The sequence below is a fragment of the Malania oleifera genome, chromosome 11, assembly GCF_029873635.1.
Source record: "Malania oleifera isolate guangnan ecotype guangnan chromosome 11, ASM2987363v1, whole genome shotgun sequence".
In the NCBI taxonomy this organism is placed as follows: domain Eukaryota; kingdom Viridiplantae; phylum Streptophyta; class Magnoliopsida; order Santalales; family Ximeniaceae; genus Malania; species Malania oleifera.
Genome location: NC_080427.1, coordinates 64,722,740 through 64,737,632, shown reverse-complemented (window position 1 = coordinate 64,737,632; position 14,893 = coordinate 64,722,740). Strand labels below are relative to the sequence as shown.

At 36.0% G+C, this 14,893-nt stretch overlaps 1 protein-coding gene across 5 annotated transcripts in view; it reads right to left on the bottom strand.

The window, feature by feature from the left end:
* Window positions 1–13,094: 13,094 nt before the first annotated feature.
* The window catches only part of LOC131143501 (inositol hexakisphosphate and diphosphoinositol-pentakisphosphate kinase VIP2-like), a 102,897-nt gene continuing 101,098 nt past the window's right edge, over window positions 13,095–14,893 (bottom strand). For 4 of the 5 annotated variants that reach the window (XM_058091853.1, XM_058091851.1, XM_058091854.1 and 1 more), the window contains exons 30-31: window positions 14,223–14,297; window positions 13,095–13,706 (exon numbers count right to left, since the gene is read on the bottom strand). In XM_058091853.1, the coding sequence (XP_057947836.1) occupies window positions 13,443–13,706; window positions 14,223–14,297 (339 nt within the window). In that variant the 3' untranslated portion in view covers window positions 13,095–13,442. Of the gene's footprint in view, window positions 13,707–14,222; window positions 14,298–14,343; window positions 14,701–14,893 lie in introns of those variants that run through there. The other variant, XM_058091855.1, reaches the window with a different exon arrangement.

Genomic DNA, 14,893 nt, shown 5'->3' with positions numbered 1-14,893 from the left:
GTTCCTCGTGAATATGAAGTGGGAAGGTAGAGGGCGGTGACGTGAAGTAATGGCTGATGGCTCAGCTTTTAGGAACTAACAAATTGAAATTTTAGCCACTTTGATAGTTATATAATTTACTTTTTATTTTGATGTGATAGATCAAAATAGTGTGAGGTTTCATTCACTACCATGAAAATTTAGTGTATTATTTTATTAATTTTCATAGACACATTTTTTACAACATAACTCTAATAATTCAATGAAAGTTATCGCAGTAAACCAAGGTAAGAGTTTAAATTTAACATATCTCCTATTATGAAAGTTCTACATTGAATTGTGACCAAATTTTCATTAATATTTGTGTTTAGATAAAATTGGAGTTCAAGGGAAAAGGGTGAAAAAAGATGGAGATTTAGAGGTAAATTCTCACATGATTCAATTCTGGTAGTATTTTACTGTTGCTAAAGAGAAAGATGGAATAATCTCTTAAAATTAGTTAAGAGAAAGTGCTAGTGTGTACTCTATTGCACCTTAAGGCACGCACGCGGGCGTGCTATGGGCTGTAGGGCGCATTTATTTAGCGCACAAGCACTTAACACTTTGCATCGTTGCGAAATCATAATCAGATGGTTAAAAATTAATCTTATATTCTTTAAGATCAAGTGGCGCGACCAAGTGAGGAGACCAGGTGTGACCTGGTCGACGGTGCCATCGATTAAACATGAAATCTTGAGAGTCTCGACTAGGTCGACGCCGAGTGCGACTAGGTTGAATCTGTGTCACGATTTGAACAGATGCAACATTTCGGAAAAGACATAATTTTTTCTATATAAAGACAAAGTTAACTCCACAAAAGATACAAAAAATTCATCATTTTCTCATTCTCTTTCTTACAAAAAGCTTGCACAAATTATATCTTTTTCAAATCTAGATTCTATTATTTGTATAAATAGAATTCTAGAAAATTTGTTCAGATTATTCTAAGGGTGTTGTGATAAGTTTTCGTTTGTATATAATGCAAACTGATGTCAGATTATATTCTGAGTTTCATTGTATCCTAAAAACGTATTTGCTAACTCAATACACACCAATATGGTGGGGGCAAATAACGTTTTAAGGAAAACAACATTATAACGTGTCTTGAAACATTTTTCAATATTGTAGCATTAAATGATGTATGTATGTTGCTATATGTATGCATGCGGGGATGCATGGACGCATGTTGCATGATAATGATGCATGTTACATGATGTGTAATGCATGATTTTTTATTTATTTATTTTTTTTGCAAACCCGAATGCCGAAGCATAGGGGAATGACTTGCATAGGGCTTGAGCACCCTAATGTCGAGGTTCATGGTGATGACTTGCACCGGGTTTGAGAACCTGGGTGCCAAAGTACATTGTGATGACTTGCACCGAGTTTGAGAACTGGGGTGTCGAAGTACATAATGATGACTTACACCAGGTTTGAGAACTTGGGTGTCGAAGTACATTGTGATGACTTGCACCGGGTTTGAGAACCTGGGTGTCGAAGTACATTGTGATGACTTGCACCGGGTTTAAGAACCTAGGTGCCAAAGTACATAATGATGACTTACACTGGGTTTGAGAACCCGGGTGCCGAAGTACATTGTGATGACTTGCACCGGGTTTGAGAACCTGGGTGCCGAAGTGCATAATGATGACTTGCATCGGGTTTGAGAACCTAGGTGCTGAAGTACATTGTGATGACTTGCACCGGGTTTGAGAACCTAGGTGCCGAAGTACATAATGATGACTTGCACCGGGTTTGAGAACTTGGGTGCCAAAGTACATAATGATGACTTGCACTGGGTTTGAGAACTTACGTGTCGAAATACATTGTGATGAGTTGCACCGGGTTTGAGAATCTAGGCGCCGAAGTATATAATGATGACTTGCATCGGGTTTGAGAACCTAGGTGCCGAAGTATATTATGATGACTTGCACTGGGTTTGAGAACCTGGGTGTCGAAGTACATAATGATGACTTGCACCGGGTTTGAGAACCTAGGTGCCGAAGTACATTGCGATGACTTGCATCGGGTTTGAGAACCTAGGTGCCGAAGTACATAATAATGACTTGCATCGGGTTTGAGAACTTGGGTGCCGAAGTACATTGTGATGACTTGCATCGGGTTTGAGAACTTGGGTGCCGAAGTACATAATGATGACTTGCACCGGGTTTGAGAACCTAGGTGCCGAAGTACATTGTGATGAGTTGCACCGAGTTTGAGGACCTAGGTTCTGAAGTACATAATGATGACTTGCACTGGGTTTGAGAACATGGGTGCCGAAGTACATTATGATGACTTACATTGCGTTTGAGAATCTAGGTGCCAAAGTACATAATGATGAGTTGCACTGGGTTTTAGAACTTAGGTGTCGAAGTACATTGTGATGACTTGCACCGGGTTTGAGAACCTAGGTGCCGAAGTACACAATGATGACTTACATCGGGTTTAAGAACCTGGGTGCCGAAGTACATTGTGATGACTTGCACTGGGTTTGAGAACCTAGGTGCCAAAGTACATAATGATGACTTACATCGGGTTTGAGAACCTAGGTGCCGAAGTACATTGTGATGACTTGTACCGGGTTTGAGAACCTGAGTGCCGAAGTAAATTGTGATGACTTGCACCAGGTTTGAGAACCTGGGTGCCGAAGTACATTGTGATGACTTGCACCGGGTTTATGAACCTGGGTGCCGAAGTACATTTTAGAATAAACTATTCCATTTGTTCTTGGGGCCAGCTGTCCCAGTTTCAAAGTATGTCAATTTGTGCTTGGGGTGGGCTACCCCAGTTTCCAGGTAACTCTTTGTGTGCCTGGGGTCAGCTTCCCCCGTTTCAAAAGATTGTTCAGTCAAGTATGCCAGATGACCATTCAAAAACTCATTCAACCAAACACATACGAATGGTGCTCCATTGTATGCATGTTGCTACTGACAATGCCTAAATTTGGAGATGAGTGCGCATGTTAATGCAATATGTATGCATTTTCTTTCCTATGCAATGCATGAAATGCATGATAATGTATGAAATTCCTTTTTCCAATGCGCCTGTAATCATGAACCCAATCTCTGATCTTGGTTATATCTTTGAATTCCAATCCAAGGTGAATGTCTCTGAACTGGTTGCCCTAAAGCTCAACATGAAACCGGCCCCAGTTAAATTGGTTTGTGCTTCCTCTCGATCATGTTTTCAAATTTTACTCAGTCATGAAGGTACCCGATCTAACTCCAATGAGACTCAACACAAAATCTGCCCTAGTTACATGTATCTGTAACTGATCATGGCCATATTTTTAACTTCCGCTCAAGTAAGCAAATTTCTAAATTGGCTGTCTTGAAACTTGACATGAAATCTGCCCGAGTTGATGCATTTTGTGACGGGTCTTGTTCATCTTGCATTTTCCAAATAAGGGATTTCTTTGGATTGCGTCCTAAATGTTTTAAAATTGATTTGAAATTTAAATGAATAAACATGCAATCTAGATAACTTAATCTCATTAGGGATATGAATGGAATGCTCAAGCTTGCTTGATTTTGCTTGCCCTTCTGTGCTTGCTTAACAGGAAACAACTTTACTAGTATTTTGTAGCTTTGCTATTGACTTAGGGAATCACACCAATGATCAAATCCCCATTTTTCTTTTTTCTTTTTTTTTAATCTTTTTTCATTGACCTCGTAACTAGAGATCTTTTCTTGCTTATATCAATTTTATGTCTAGTGTCTTATTGAATAATCTTATCAATATTCCAACATCAGGGTGGACTTTAGGACACAGGACAAATGTAGGCTAGAGATTTAGGTTTTAACAAGAATAAGGAAACCAAAACTCAAAAATCTCATCCCATAACAAAAAATTTTACCTCAGTTTGGGACGCCATATTTGCAAAGTGTCGACCGAACTTATTATTTGAACAAGCTGCCTACGTATTTTTTCAGAATCAGGTCATTACGTAGTTCAGACTCAACATTGAGTCTAACAAATCATTTGAGACAATAATGCATGTACCAATCTGCTCAAGTCTTTCATTTGGACCATAATGTAGGCTTAGGGTATTGGTTAGAGAAGAAAATGGTACAATACGGCTCAAACTTTGTTGATCTTAAAAAAGGTAATCCTTGGTCAAAGATCACATCTTAAGCATGTCCCTTTTCATTTTCTTTCTTTTTCTCCTTTTTTTACATTTTCTTATTTTTTGCTTTCCCTTTTATGAAGGATTTTTTTAGCATCATGTTCATTGGGAGTTCAATTGAGACTAATCTTTAAAAAAAAAAAAAAAAAAAAAAAATTGTCCCAGTGTGGGGTGTGATCATTTGACAGGTTAATCAAGAATTGAATTCTTTTAGGCTCAAGAGGGTTGACAAGGGATTTCTTTTTCGATCTTCTTCTAGGTAGCAGAAAGACGGTCTACCATCCTTTTGGTAGTGACTATTGCCTCAAATGACTTGTCAAACCTTAAGAGACCCAAACCCAGGTTGAATTTTTGGCAAGCTGACTTTTAAGAAAATTTTGGTTTAACATTTAGACTCAACTTGGTTAAAAAAATGGTAAATCATTGTTTGGTTCTTTTTCTTCATGCTTGACTCTCCTCTTTTTGATTTTGTGTTCCGAAATTTTCTATTGAACTTCTTATTCTTCTTCAAGAACTTTTTGAACTTTTTTGTTAGCAAGGTCATGTCGTCTTCTGTATTAGAATCACTTTCTTCACTATAGTAGTTTGACGATGCCTTAAGTGTTGTGGCATTCTTTGCTTTGCTTTGCTCATTCTTCCTCTCATTTATTGCAAGCTCATAGGTGATGAGCTATCCAATGAGTTCGTCAACAGACATCTCCTTGAGATTTCTCTCTTCTGCTATTGTTGTAGCTTTCACTTCCCAAACTTGAGATAATCCCCTGAGTATTTTCCCGATCAACTCATAAGTAGGGTAAGTTTTTCCAAGAGCATTTAAAGAATTTGTGATGTGTGTGAATCTAGTGTACATGGATTGAATAGATTCATCTACCGTCATTTGAAATGCTTCATATTCACTAGTGAGCATGTCTATCCTACTATCTTTTACTTCTTTGGTGCATTTATATGTAACTTCTAATTTTTCCCAAATTTCTTTAGCAGAGTTACATGTCATTACCCTATTAAATTCATTTACATCTAATGCACAGAAAAACAAGTTCATCGTCGTAGCATTTATTTGCACTAATTTCCAGTTTTCCTCTGTATATTCATCTTCATTTTTAGGTATATTTACCTTATCAATTACTTTCATGGGAACATGGTTTTCCTTAGTAACTATTTTCCATACCTTCCAATCTACATTTAACAGGTATATACTTATCCTACGTTTCCAATAGGTGTAATTTACACCACAAAAAATTGGTGGTCTAGTGGATGAGTGTCCCTCATCGAATGGAGTTATATCGATGTGTATCATGTGATCTTTTTACAAATGAACTATTAAGTCTAAGTAAACCCGCTCTGATACCAAATGTTGATTTAGGTGTAATCCCAAAAGAGGGGAGGGGGGGGATGAATTGGGTATTTTAAAATTTTTTGAAATTATTTACCACTTAATCCCTATTTGTATATTTAACAAATCAATTGCAAGGATTTAAGATTGAATTAAATTTATTTTATCAATGAATTCTTTTTACCCAATTAAGTGCGTGTAGAATTATTCAACATACACATGCAATATGATTAATGAAATGTAGTGCAGAAAGTAAAGAAATAAGGGAAAAGAGAATGCAAACGCGATTCTACGAGTTTCAGCCAACCTGACCTACGTCCTCGCCTTGAGCAACCCACTCAAGGATTCCACTAGAATCCCTGCTCCTTAAATTAGGACGGAACTTTCCTTACATCCGTTGCTTACAAGAGGTACAACTTCCTCCCACTCTGCTGCTTACAAGAGATACAACTCTCTCCTTAAACTCGGTTCACAACCCAAACCGTGATTACAATCAAATCTGCAAAATACTCAATGTTGCTTCTAACAAAGTTAGTGAGTACAATTGAAATTCCTAAAACATAATCATATGATGAAACTTGAAGCTCAGTGTGAATGTAACAATATAATCGTTATATGTAAGAATATGATTCACTAACTTCCCCTTTTATCAAATCTCCCAAAAATATTTATATAAATCAATGCTTTGAAGAACTTAGGTTAAATCTTTGAATACAAAAAAGAAACTTTGAAGATTGCAAAGATTAGAAACATACTTTGTCACAACAATATTTCTCTCAAGTTTTCAACCACAATATGATCTTTGTAATATGCAACTTAATATATATATGATGTGATTACCAAAGATCAAAACCTAATATAAGATTTTTCAGAAAATAACCCTCAAATATATATGTATAGTTATGAACTTCTAAGGATATTTAATCAAATGGTTTTAAAGTATCCAAAATATCAAATCTTTAACTAAGGACATACTTGAATTATAACTATTTAATCAATGGCCAAAGAAAAACTTTCTCAACTAATGAACATGTCAAAAACAATCTCTATATGTATATGAATACTCAAGATCAATCTCTCTAATGATATTCAATAACAAGTGATGAGATGAGAAACTCTTGAAAATAATAAATCGATTTACCAAACCTCAATACAAAGTTGAAAATCAAGATGTGTAAATGAATTCTCTTTGATTTTTTGAGTTGATTTGCCCAAGCTTGATGAGTATAAGTTGGTGTGCAGGCAATCGTATAGCAATATGTTCAAGTCTCTCAAATCTCTTTCAAAAGCAATGTTCTCTTTTCTTCTCTTTGATCTTAGCTCACGCACTAGGATTTAAATGTTAAATATATAAGTATCTTGCCCTTAGAATATATCTCAACCGTCGGATCAAAAAATATCTCGCGAGTTCTCTTATTAAAAATTAGATTTTTAAGTTTTCCCGCAAGTTCAGACGACTGAGGTCAAAAGACCCAGACGACTGAAGTTCCTTAGAGCTTCAAAAAAATTAACTTGGGTTAGACGAGTGAAGTTAGGGTTCAGACGACTGAAATCTAAGTTCAGTCTTCTGAGGTACTTTTGCCAAGTTTTGTGTTTCACCATTAATTCTTCATGTGACTGAACTTAATCTTTGATCTTCTGAAGAAATTCTTCAGACGACTGAGATTAACTTCGGTCTTCTGAAGTTGCAACTTTAGGCGACTAAACGCTGAGTTCGATCTTCTGAAGTTCCTATTTCCTGAATTTTTTCTTTATAGTTTGAAAAAATGTTTTGCTCTCTTTCTTGACTCTTTTATAAAAATATTTTATGAGATTTTAAAATTATTTTTAAGTCCATGAATGTCCACTAATAATGTTCATAAAATGCATGAGTCCTAAAGTCGGTCTAGGGTATATGTTGAGCCTCAAATTAAATCATATGAATATGTAAATACATTAGCTCTAAGTACCCATTCCCATGACGTTCTTGAACTTGTTGCTTACATTTTCATTCATATACTCTTTGAGTTCCATGGATTTGCCAAGTTGTGTATGTTTTACTCTTCATAGCTTCCATGACTTGTTATCCTTCCGTGCATGCTTAATATAGTTCTTGTTCACAATCTCAATGCACAGATTAAATACCAAGTGATTTGTCATTATCAAAATAGGATTAAACTCATAGACTCAACAATCTCCCATTTTTTGATGATGACAAATACAGGAGCAAAAATATAGAATAAAATGTGTTACGCCTAACGAGGCTCCCCCTCAAATAATGCATCAAATATTCAGTAAGTGAAATATGTTCATGCCAAATGAAATATGCTCATGTTCATACACAGGTTGTTTAGTCTAATTCCAAATGAAATATGCTCATGTTCATACACACGTTGTTAAGCCTTATTCCAAATGAAATATGCTTATGTTCATACATAAGTTGTTTAGCCTGATTCCTCTCCTATAGTCTGATTTTTCTCCCCCTTTATACAATTAATTTTACCAACAATTTTTGCTCTTGATTTTTCCAACAATTTTGCTATTATCCTTTTCCCATTACACAATTAGTTTTGCTTAATTTTGCCACAATTTTTGCTCCTGATTTTTCTCCCCCTTTTGACATCAACAAAAGGGTATATAACAATCATACATAAGTGGACATAACCTTATGTTTTTCTCTCATTTGAAATCTTAAAGTTTTAAACTTGTTTAACCATCAGATTTAACTAAAAAAAATTTACTTCTCCCCCTTTTGACATCAACCATCCCCCTTACTAATACATAAATCTGTGTTGTGGAATGTAAATTGCATTGTGAACATACACAGTATGCCAAATGTCAAAGATTATGTGAGGATACCAATGTTGATTAATGTGATATCAAATGAGAACAAATGAGTCGAAAGTGAAATGTTTTAACAAATTGTGAATATCAAGTGACGTTGCTCCTCCTGAATTATGTCATCTAATATAATTTTAGGCAACCTCTTGACTATGCATCAAACCTAATTCTCGCCTAATTTGGATAAACCTATCCTCTGCAAGTGGTTTCGTGAATATGTCTGCCCATTGTTCATCCGTGCATACAAACTCAAGTGTCACATCTCCTTTTTGTACATGATCACGAAGAAAGTGTTGTCATATTTCTATATGCTCAGTTCGTGAATGTAATATGAGATTCTTTGAGATGTTTATTGCACTCATATTATCGCATCTTATATGATTTTTTTCATAGCTTAATCCAAAATCCATCAGTTGTTGCTTCATGTATAGCGTTTGAGCACAACAACTACCTACCGCTATGTATTCTGCTTCAACTGTGGAAAGAGCAACTGAATTTTTCTTCTTGGAAAACCAAGAGACTAATGAATATCCTAAGAAATGACATGTACCACTTGTGCTCTTCCTATCTACTTTGCTACCCACAAAATCAGCATCTGAATAGCTGATAATCTCAAAAGATGTGTACTTAGGATACCATAATCCAATTTCCACGGTTCCTATTAGGTATCTAAGTATTCATTTAACAGCTAGCAAATGTGACTCTTTTGGTGCAGCCTGAAATCTTACCCACAAACATACGCTAAACATTATATCAGGTCTGCTGGCAGTTAGATATAGTAAGCTACCAATCATTCCACGATAAAGCTTGACATCTACTAGTATACCTTGTTCATCTTTGTCTAATTTCAATGAAGCGCTCATAGGTGTACCTAGTATTTTTCCATCTTCCATATCAAACTTTTTGAGTAGATCTCTAATATACTTCGATTGAGGAATAAACAGATGATAGTTTGGCGGAAACTGGAAAGTCGATATATGTCCAAGTTGTTGACGAAAACGTTGTATCTTAAGTAGATTCTACATTGGTTTAATAAGTCAAAGGGTTTGGATTTGACCCAACACATCAACGCATTCAATCAAATCATCAGTGATTTGATGCGGGTTGATGTGAAGTTCGAGGAAGAAAACAAGGCGTTGATGCTATTGAATTCCTTACTTGCATCTCATACACATGAAAATTTGGTTACAACTCTGACGTGGGGAAAAGAAACCCTAAATTTAGAGGAGATCACAACCGCTCTATTAGGTTTTCATCAAAGGAAGAAAGCCAGCGATGAGATTTCATAAGGTGAAGGGCATATGGTGAAGGGTAACCAGGAATGTGGAATACGCAAGTTCCGGAGCGGATTAAGTAACAATAAATTTTAGTCCCATTCCAAGAAGAAGGACATACGGTATTTAAAGTGCTGAAAAAAGGGGCACACAAAACTAGATTGTCTATAGAAGAAGAAGGGGAATGCATAAAATCAAGAGGGTTTATCAAAATCTGGGAATGTAATCGAAGAAGGAGACTCAAATAGAAGTGATGGTGATATGCTTTCTGTTTCATCAAGTTCAGATCATCTCACAGATTCTTGGATCCTAGATTCGGCGTGCTTTTATCACATGACACCAAATAAAGATTGGTTAAACACCTACATGTCAGTAAATTCTGGTTCTATTCTGATGGGAAATGATGCTTCATGCAAAATTGTTGGAACAGGGTTAAAATATTTGATGGTGTTGCGAGAACGTTACGTCATGTTAGGCATATACCGGATCTATGAAGGAATTTGATTTCATTAGGCACTTTAGATTGTAATGGGTTTAGTTACAAGTCTGTAAGTGAGGAAATGAAGGTGAGTAAAGGTGTCTTAATTGTGATGAAGGGGCAGAAATTAGTAGGGACTATCTATACACTGCTTGGTACCATAGTTATAGGTGGAGTTGTGGCTACAGAAGCATTGATTGGAATTGATCAACGTCTCCAGGTGCTAGACGGGAGACGACCCCAATATACTACCCCAGGTGGAGCAGTGGTTATGCTTTCATTTTTCTCCGAAGTGGTAAATATTCGCCAAAGTGGAGATTGTTGGGTTTGTGACACATATTTTGAGTGGGATGCATGCACCAGGAAAGCACCATGAAGCGAGGAACAAAAGCGAAGTTTGCATGATGAAAACCGGCGACGGTTTACTCGATGGTTTCAGTTTTGAGGGACAACTGTCGACGGTTTGAATGTAATCATTGATAGTTTTAGACAGTTTGCCCTAAACCGTCGACGGTTACGTTCAGTGCACATTACAAAATTCGAATTGGGAGATTAGTAGATTGGATAGATTAGAGGATTTTTCTCTGGGGATTGCTACAGGGATGATTTAAATAGGTTCTAAGGTTCATGTATGTTTAGGATTCGTATTTACCTTATTGTAAGCTTGACATTTTGGTGATAGTGAAAATTCAGTTGCTGCTCCCGTGGACGTAAGCAAATTATCAAACCACGTTAATCTTGTGTCTTTGATTATTACTTTTGTTTATTCTCTTTGTGAGTGATTGCTTGTTACGTATTGTTCATCATTGAGTGCATGCATTACTTGTTTCCGTGATTGATTTGAATTTGTGTGAGATTTCCGTTGCCCACTCGCATCTACACATCACTTTAAATTTCTCACTAAAGGATGATCATATCAAGGGGTAGAATTCAGTGCTTCTCTAAGAAAAACTGCATTAAATACAAGAAGTCCATAACCCAATGGTTGAAACTTGGAGATGAAAGAATGCGCTTTCGCATTCTATGACTGAAAGAATGCGCTTTCCTATACTATGACTACTTTTAGAAGGAAAGAAACTAAATGAGGTCATTAATTAATACTTTCAATCTCTCTTTTGTCCAATTTATAATTCGTCCTTTCATTTTCCTTGGATTAATAATTATCCGACAATCAACCCACAAGATGCTTGGATGTTTGATGCAATTAGTTGAAAGGAAAAGTTTTGTTAGCTCTTAATTCTATTGATTCTTTTAAAGTGCCTAGTCAGGTGGTTTCCGACTTACTTACTTCAAGCACTTTAGGGAAATGATGGGAGATACAATTTGGAACATGGTGAATAAAGCTTTTGAGACTAATAATATCCCATTAGAATTAATAGAAACTCTCCTTGTCCTGCTCCCTAAGGAGAAAAATTCTGAGCTCATTTTCTAATTCAGACGTCCAAGCTAATTTCCTTCCGGGCTTAAAATGCATTAGATAACATAATTGTTGTTTGAGAAATGATTCACTTTATTTAAGTGTACTAAGCAAACAAAGGGAGCTGTGGCGATCAAGATTGATCGTGCCAAAGCTTTTGATCATTTGTCAATAATATCCAATGAATTTGGTTTGGTTTTTTTTTCTTTTTCAAATCTCTTGTATGAATCTGATCATGAATTGTGTCCATGACCTCTTTTTCTATTATCTAGAATGGTGAATGGTGAGAAGTTCAATGGTTTTAGGTCTCGTGGAAATTTGAGACAAAGAGACCTTTATTTTCATCTTTTTGTAGCCTACAATGAGAAACTCTCTTTACTTATCTCTAAGAAAGTTACACTTCTAAACAGTGCGTCCTTTTAAAAACCTTTCAAATGGGTCGGTAGTCGGTTTAAACCTTTTTAGGATGCATAGATAGAAATAGTTGATTTACCTATTTCATGCAAACTAGCAATAAGACCAAATAATAAATAAATAAATGAAAATGAATTAGGTAGATCAATAAATAATTAAATAAATCAGGAAGGCAGCTTATAACGACAAAACCTTCACATCAATTCTTTTTCGTTTGTCAAACTATATAACCTTTCATTTCTCATTTTGAGAAATTTATGTTTTAAATTTAAATGTTTACTAGTATCAATTAAACATAAGAACTATCTAGCTGTGTTGCCTGTGAATCAACACCCATCAAAAGCTTAAATTGACCAGCCATTTTCCAAGTAGGAAAAGCTAATAAAGAAATCATAAAAAAAAAATAAGCATGAGATTGAGTTTGACTAAGTTGTTTGTTCAATTTGTAATGCTTACAACCACAGCCAATACCAAGCTTGTTATTAAGTAGGATCAATCTTCTTCCTCTTTGGGCATGCCATTGGTAAGTTCAGAATTAGAATGATCACCCCAACCATTTTTCCAGGCAAACATATAATAATGAAGAAAAACATATATGTGATATTGATTTGTAATGCATATAACCACAACCACAACCACAACCACCACCACCACCACCACCATCGAGTCTTATGAAGTAGGATTAAACACACAAATCCTCTTTGGACATTTAGTGCATGTAATCCTCTTTCAACATTGTTCCAGTTCCTAACACCTGAAATTTATAGTTGTATGATGGTTTAGACTTTTCCTTTACATGAAATTATATTGATAATAATTATTAAAAAAAAATAAAAGCTTGGGATGAATCATCACAATAAAATGTAGATTTGCTAGATACAAATGGTTGTGATCATAAAGGTACCCTAGTGGTGCTAGATCACTTTATATGTGAATATGATTAAAGATTATATCTAATTTGAGACTGATGGATTGGACTCAGAGTTGGGTGTACCTAAACTCTATAAAGTAGGTCCCCTCTAATCTCTTGTACATAATTCCCAAAAATGAATTCAAGGCTAAACCCATTAATAGTCTGTCCAGATAGAGGAGAGGAAGCACTGAGTTTCGATTGTGCATCCATCTTCAGCAAATATGCCTAAAACACAACTTAAATTAAATTCAGTGCGTTCTAGTTCCCGAAAATTTCGCATGTCCCACTTTGAACAGCCGTAGAACCAATCTGGCCATGGATATATACTCTATTTACGGTTTACAAAGTAAACTCCTCACTAAATATGCAGATTAATAGGAAGATCATTACAAAAATGAAATGAGCAAAATAAAACTTTCAACTGTCATGTTTGCCTCCAGAACATTATTTATTTCATTCCCGTAAGCTGCTAATCATCTCAAAACTTTCCTTCCTAAGATATCAGAACTCACTTTGGCTCTTAAAACTCCATCCAAACATTGCATTTTTTTCTAGGTCAGGTTAGTGTGACACCATAGTTGAATACATGAGGAGGCATGTGGGAATGAAAGAATTAAAGAATATGTAAGAAGCAAACGGGAGAAACTTGTTACCTTCCATTAGCATTCACATGCTTATGGAAAGGCCACAGATTTACCAAGCGCTCCAGGACAGCTGCACTTTTAGAGAAGTAGCCCGAGAATCCCTGAGGAGTTGAGGGTGGAGGGAAATCTTCCGCTGGCATGGCAAATGGCCGGATCATTTTCTCCATTTTATCCAATGTGAGATATGATCCTACTTCTTGCAGCCTCTCTGGGCCCATGATTGGCAGCGTGTGCTCTTGATGCAAGGAAGCAGCCTCACTGTCATTTTTCTGCCAAGAAGAAAAAGAAGAGTGAGACTCATGATACTTATGCCCGAGATCCCCTTGTTTAAGTTCAATTAGCCCATCTTGTCATTTATTAATCTTTGCAGAGAATAATTGATGGATGAAAGCCAACACATCAATCAAACTAAATGGATGTCAATGATATATCAGGGGTCAGTTCAAATGATGCATGTTGAAATACACCGAGGTAGTTGGTACAGGGAACAACTTTTACTGAAGACTTCCCAACCAAATGATCATTCTAGAAGTGCTGAAAAAAAGAAAAAAATGCATACAAAATTACAATGACCAGCAGCTCCAGCCCAAAATCATTCTAGAAACAACACTATGAAAGCCTCCTAGAACTGGCTCCCAAAGAACCCCAATCAAGACATTTGTTTCTGAATAATCATAGGTCATATAAGTTTCTGAAAGATTTATTTCTAATGGATTTAGGGACATGATATTTATTATTTTCAACTTTGATCTTAACTTTCTCCCCTTTGGTTGAAGATGCATTACCTCCAAAGGGGATAAATCTGCACCGCGGCTAAAAGTCATCTCTATGCGAAACCTTTTTGGATCTTCTAGAGCTACCTGCAGTTCAATAACAAAATTGGCCCAACAAACAATAAAATGAAATAAAATAGCAGATATACCAACATTATAAAAATAATACAAAATTTGTTGAGCAACCAGTAGTTTAATTACCGAAAAATAATGGGCTTGGCCCAAAAAGAAAAAGGCCATGCTGGATATCTAAAATTTGAGAATACAGATTCATGACAACAAGAAAGCAGCATGCCACCTACTCCTTTTTGGTGAGTAAAAGAACCTAGCGGCCACACCATTGAGAAGAGATTCTAGCTATTATAGATAGGACATGTAAACTCATACGACATGGAGATTAAATAAAATCCTTGAGTTAATCTGCATGCGTTCCTGTTCAATTGCAGATCCATTTAGCATCTGGCACAACAGGACCACATGGCCATGCAACCTAGATTCCAATTATAACCAAATTAGTCATGCTAAAAATTGGATTTTGGTTGATAACTTACAATTAAATACCAAGTATATGCCACACACAAAGTTGTCAAATAGTTTGACAGCTAGAGAAAAAAGTTTCTGGGTTAGAAGAAAAACAAGGTCAACACTTGAGGGGAGGGGAAAAAAAATTTAAGCAAACAAAC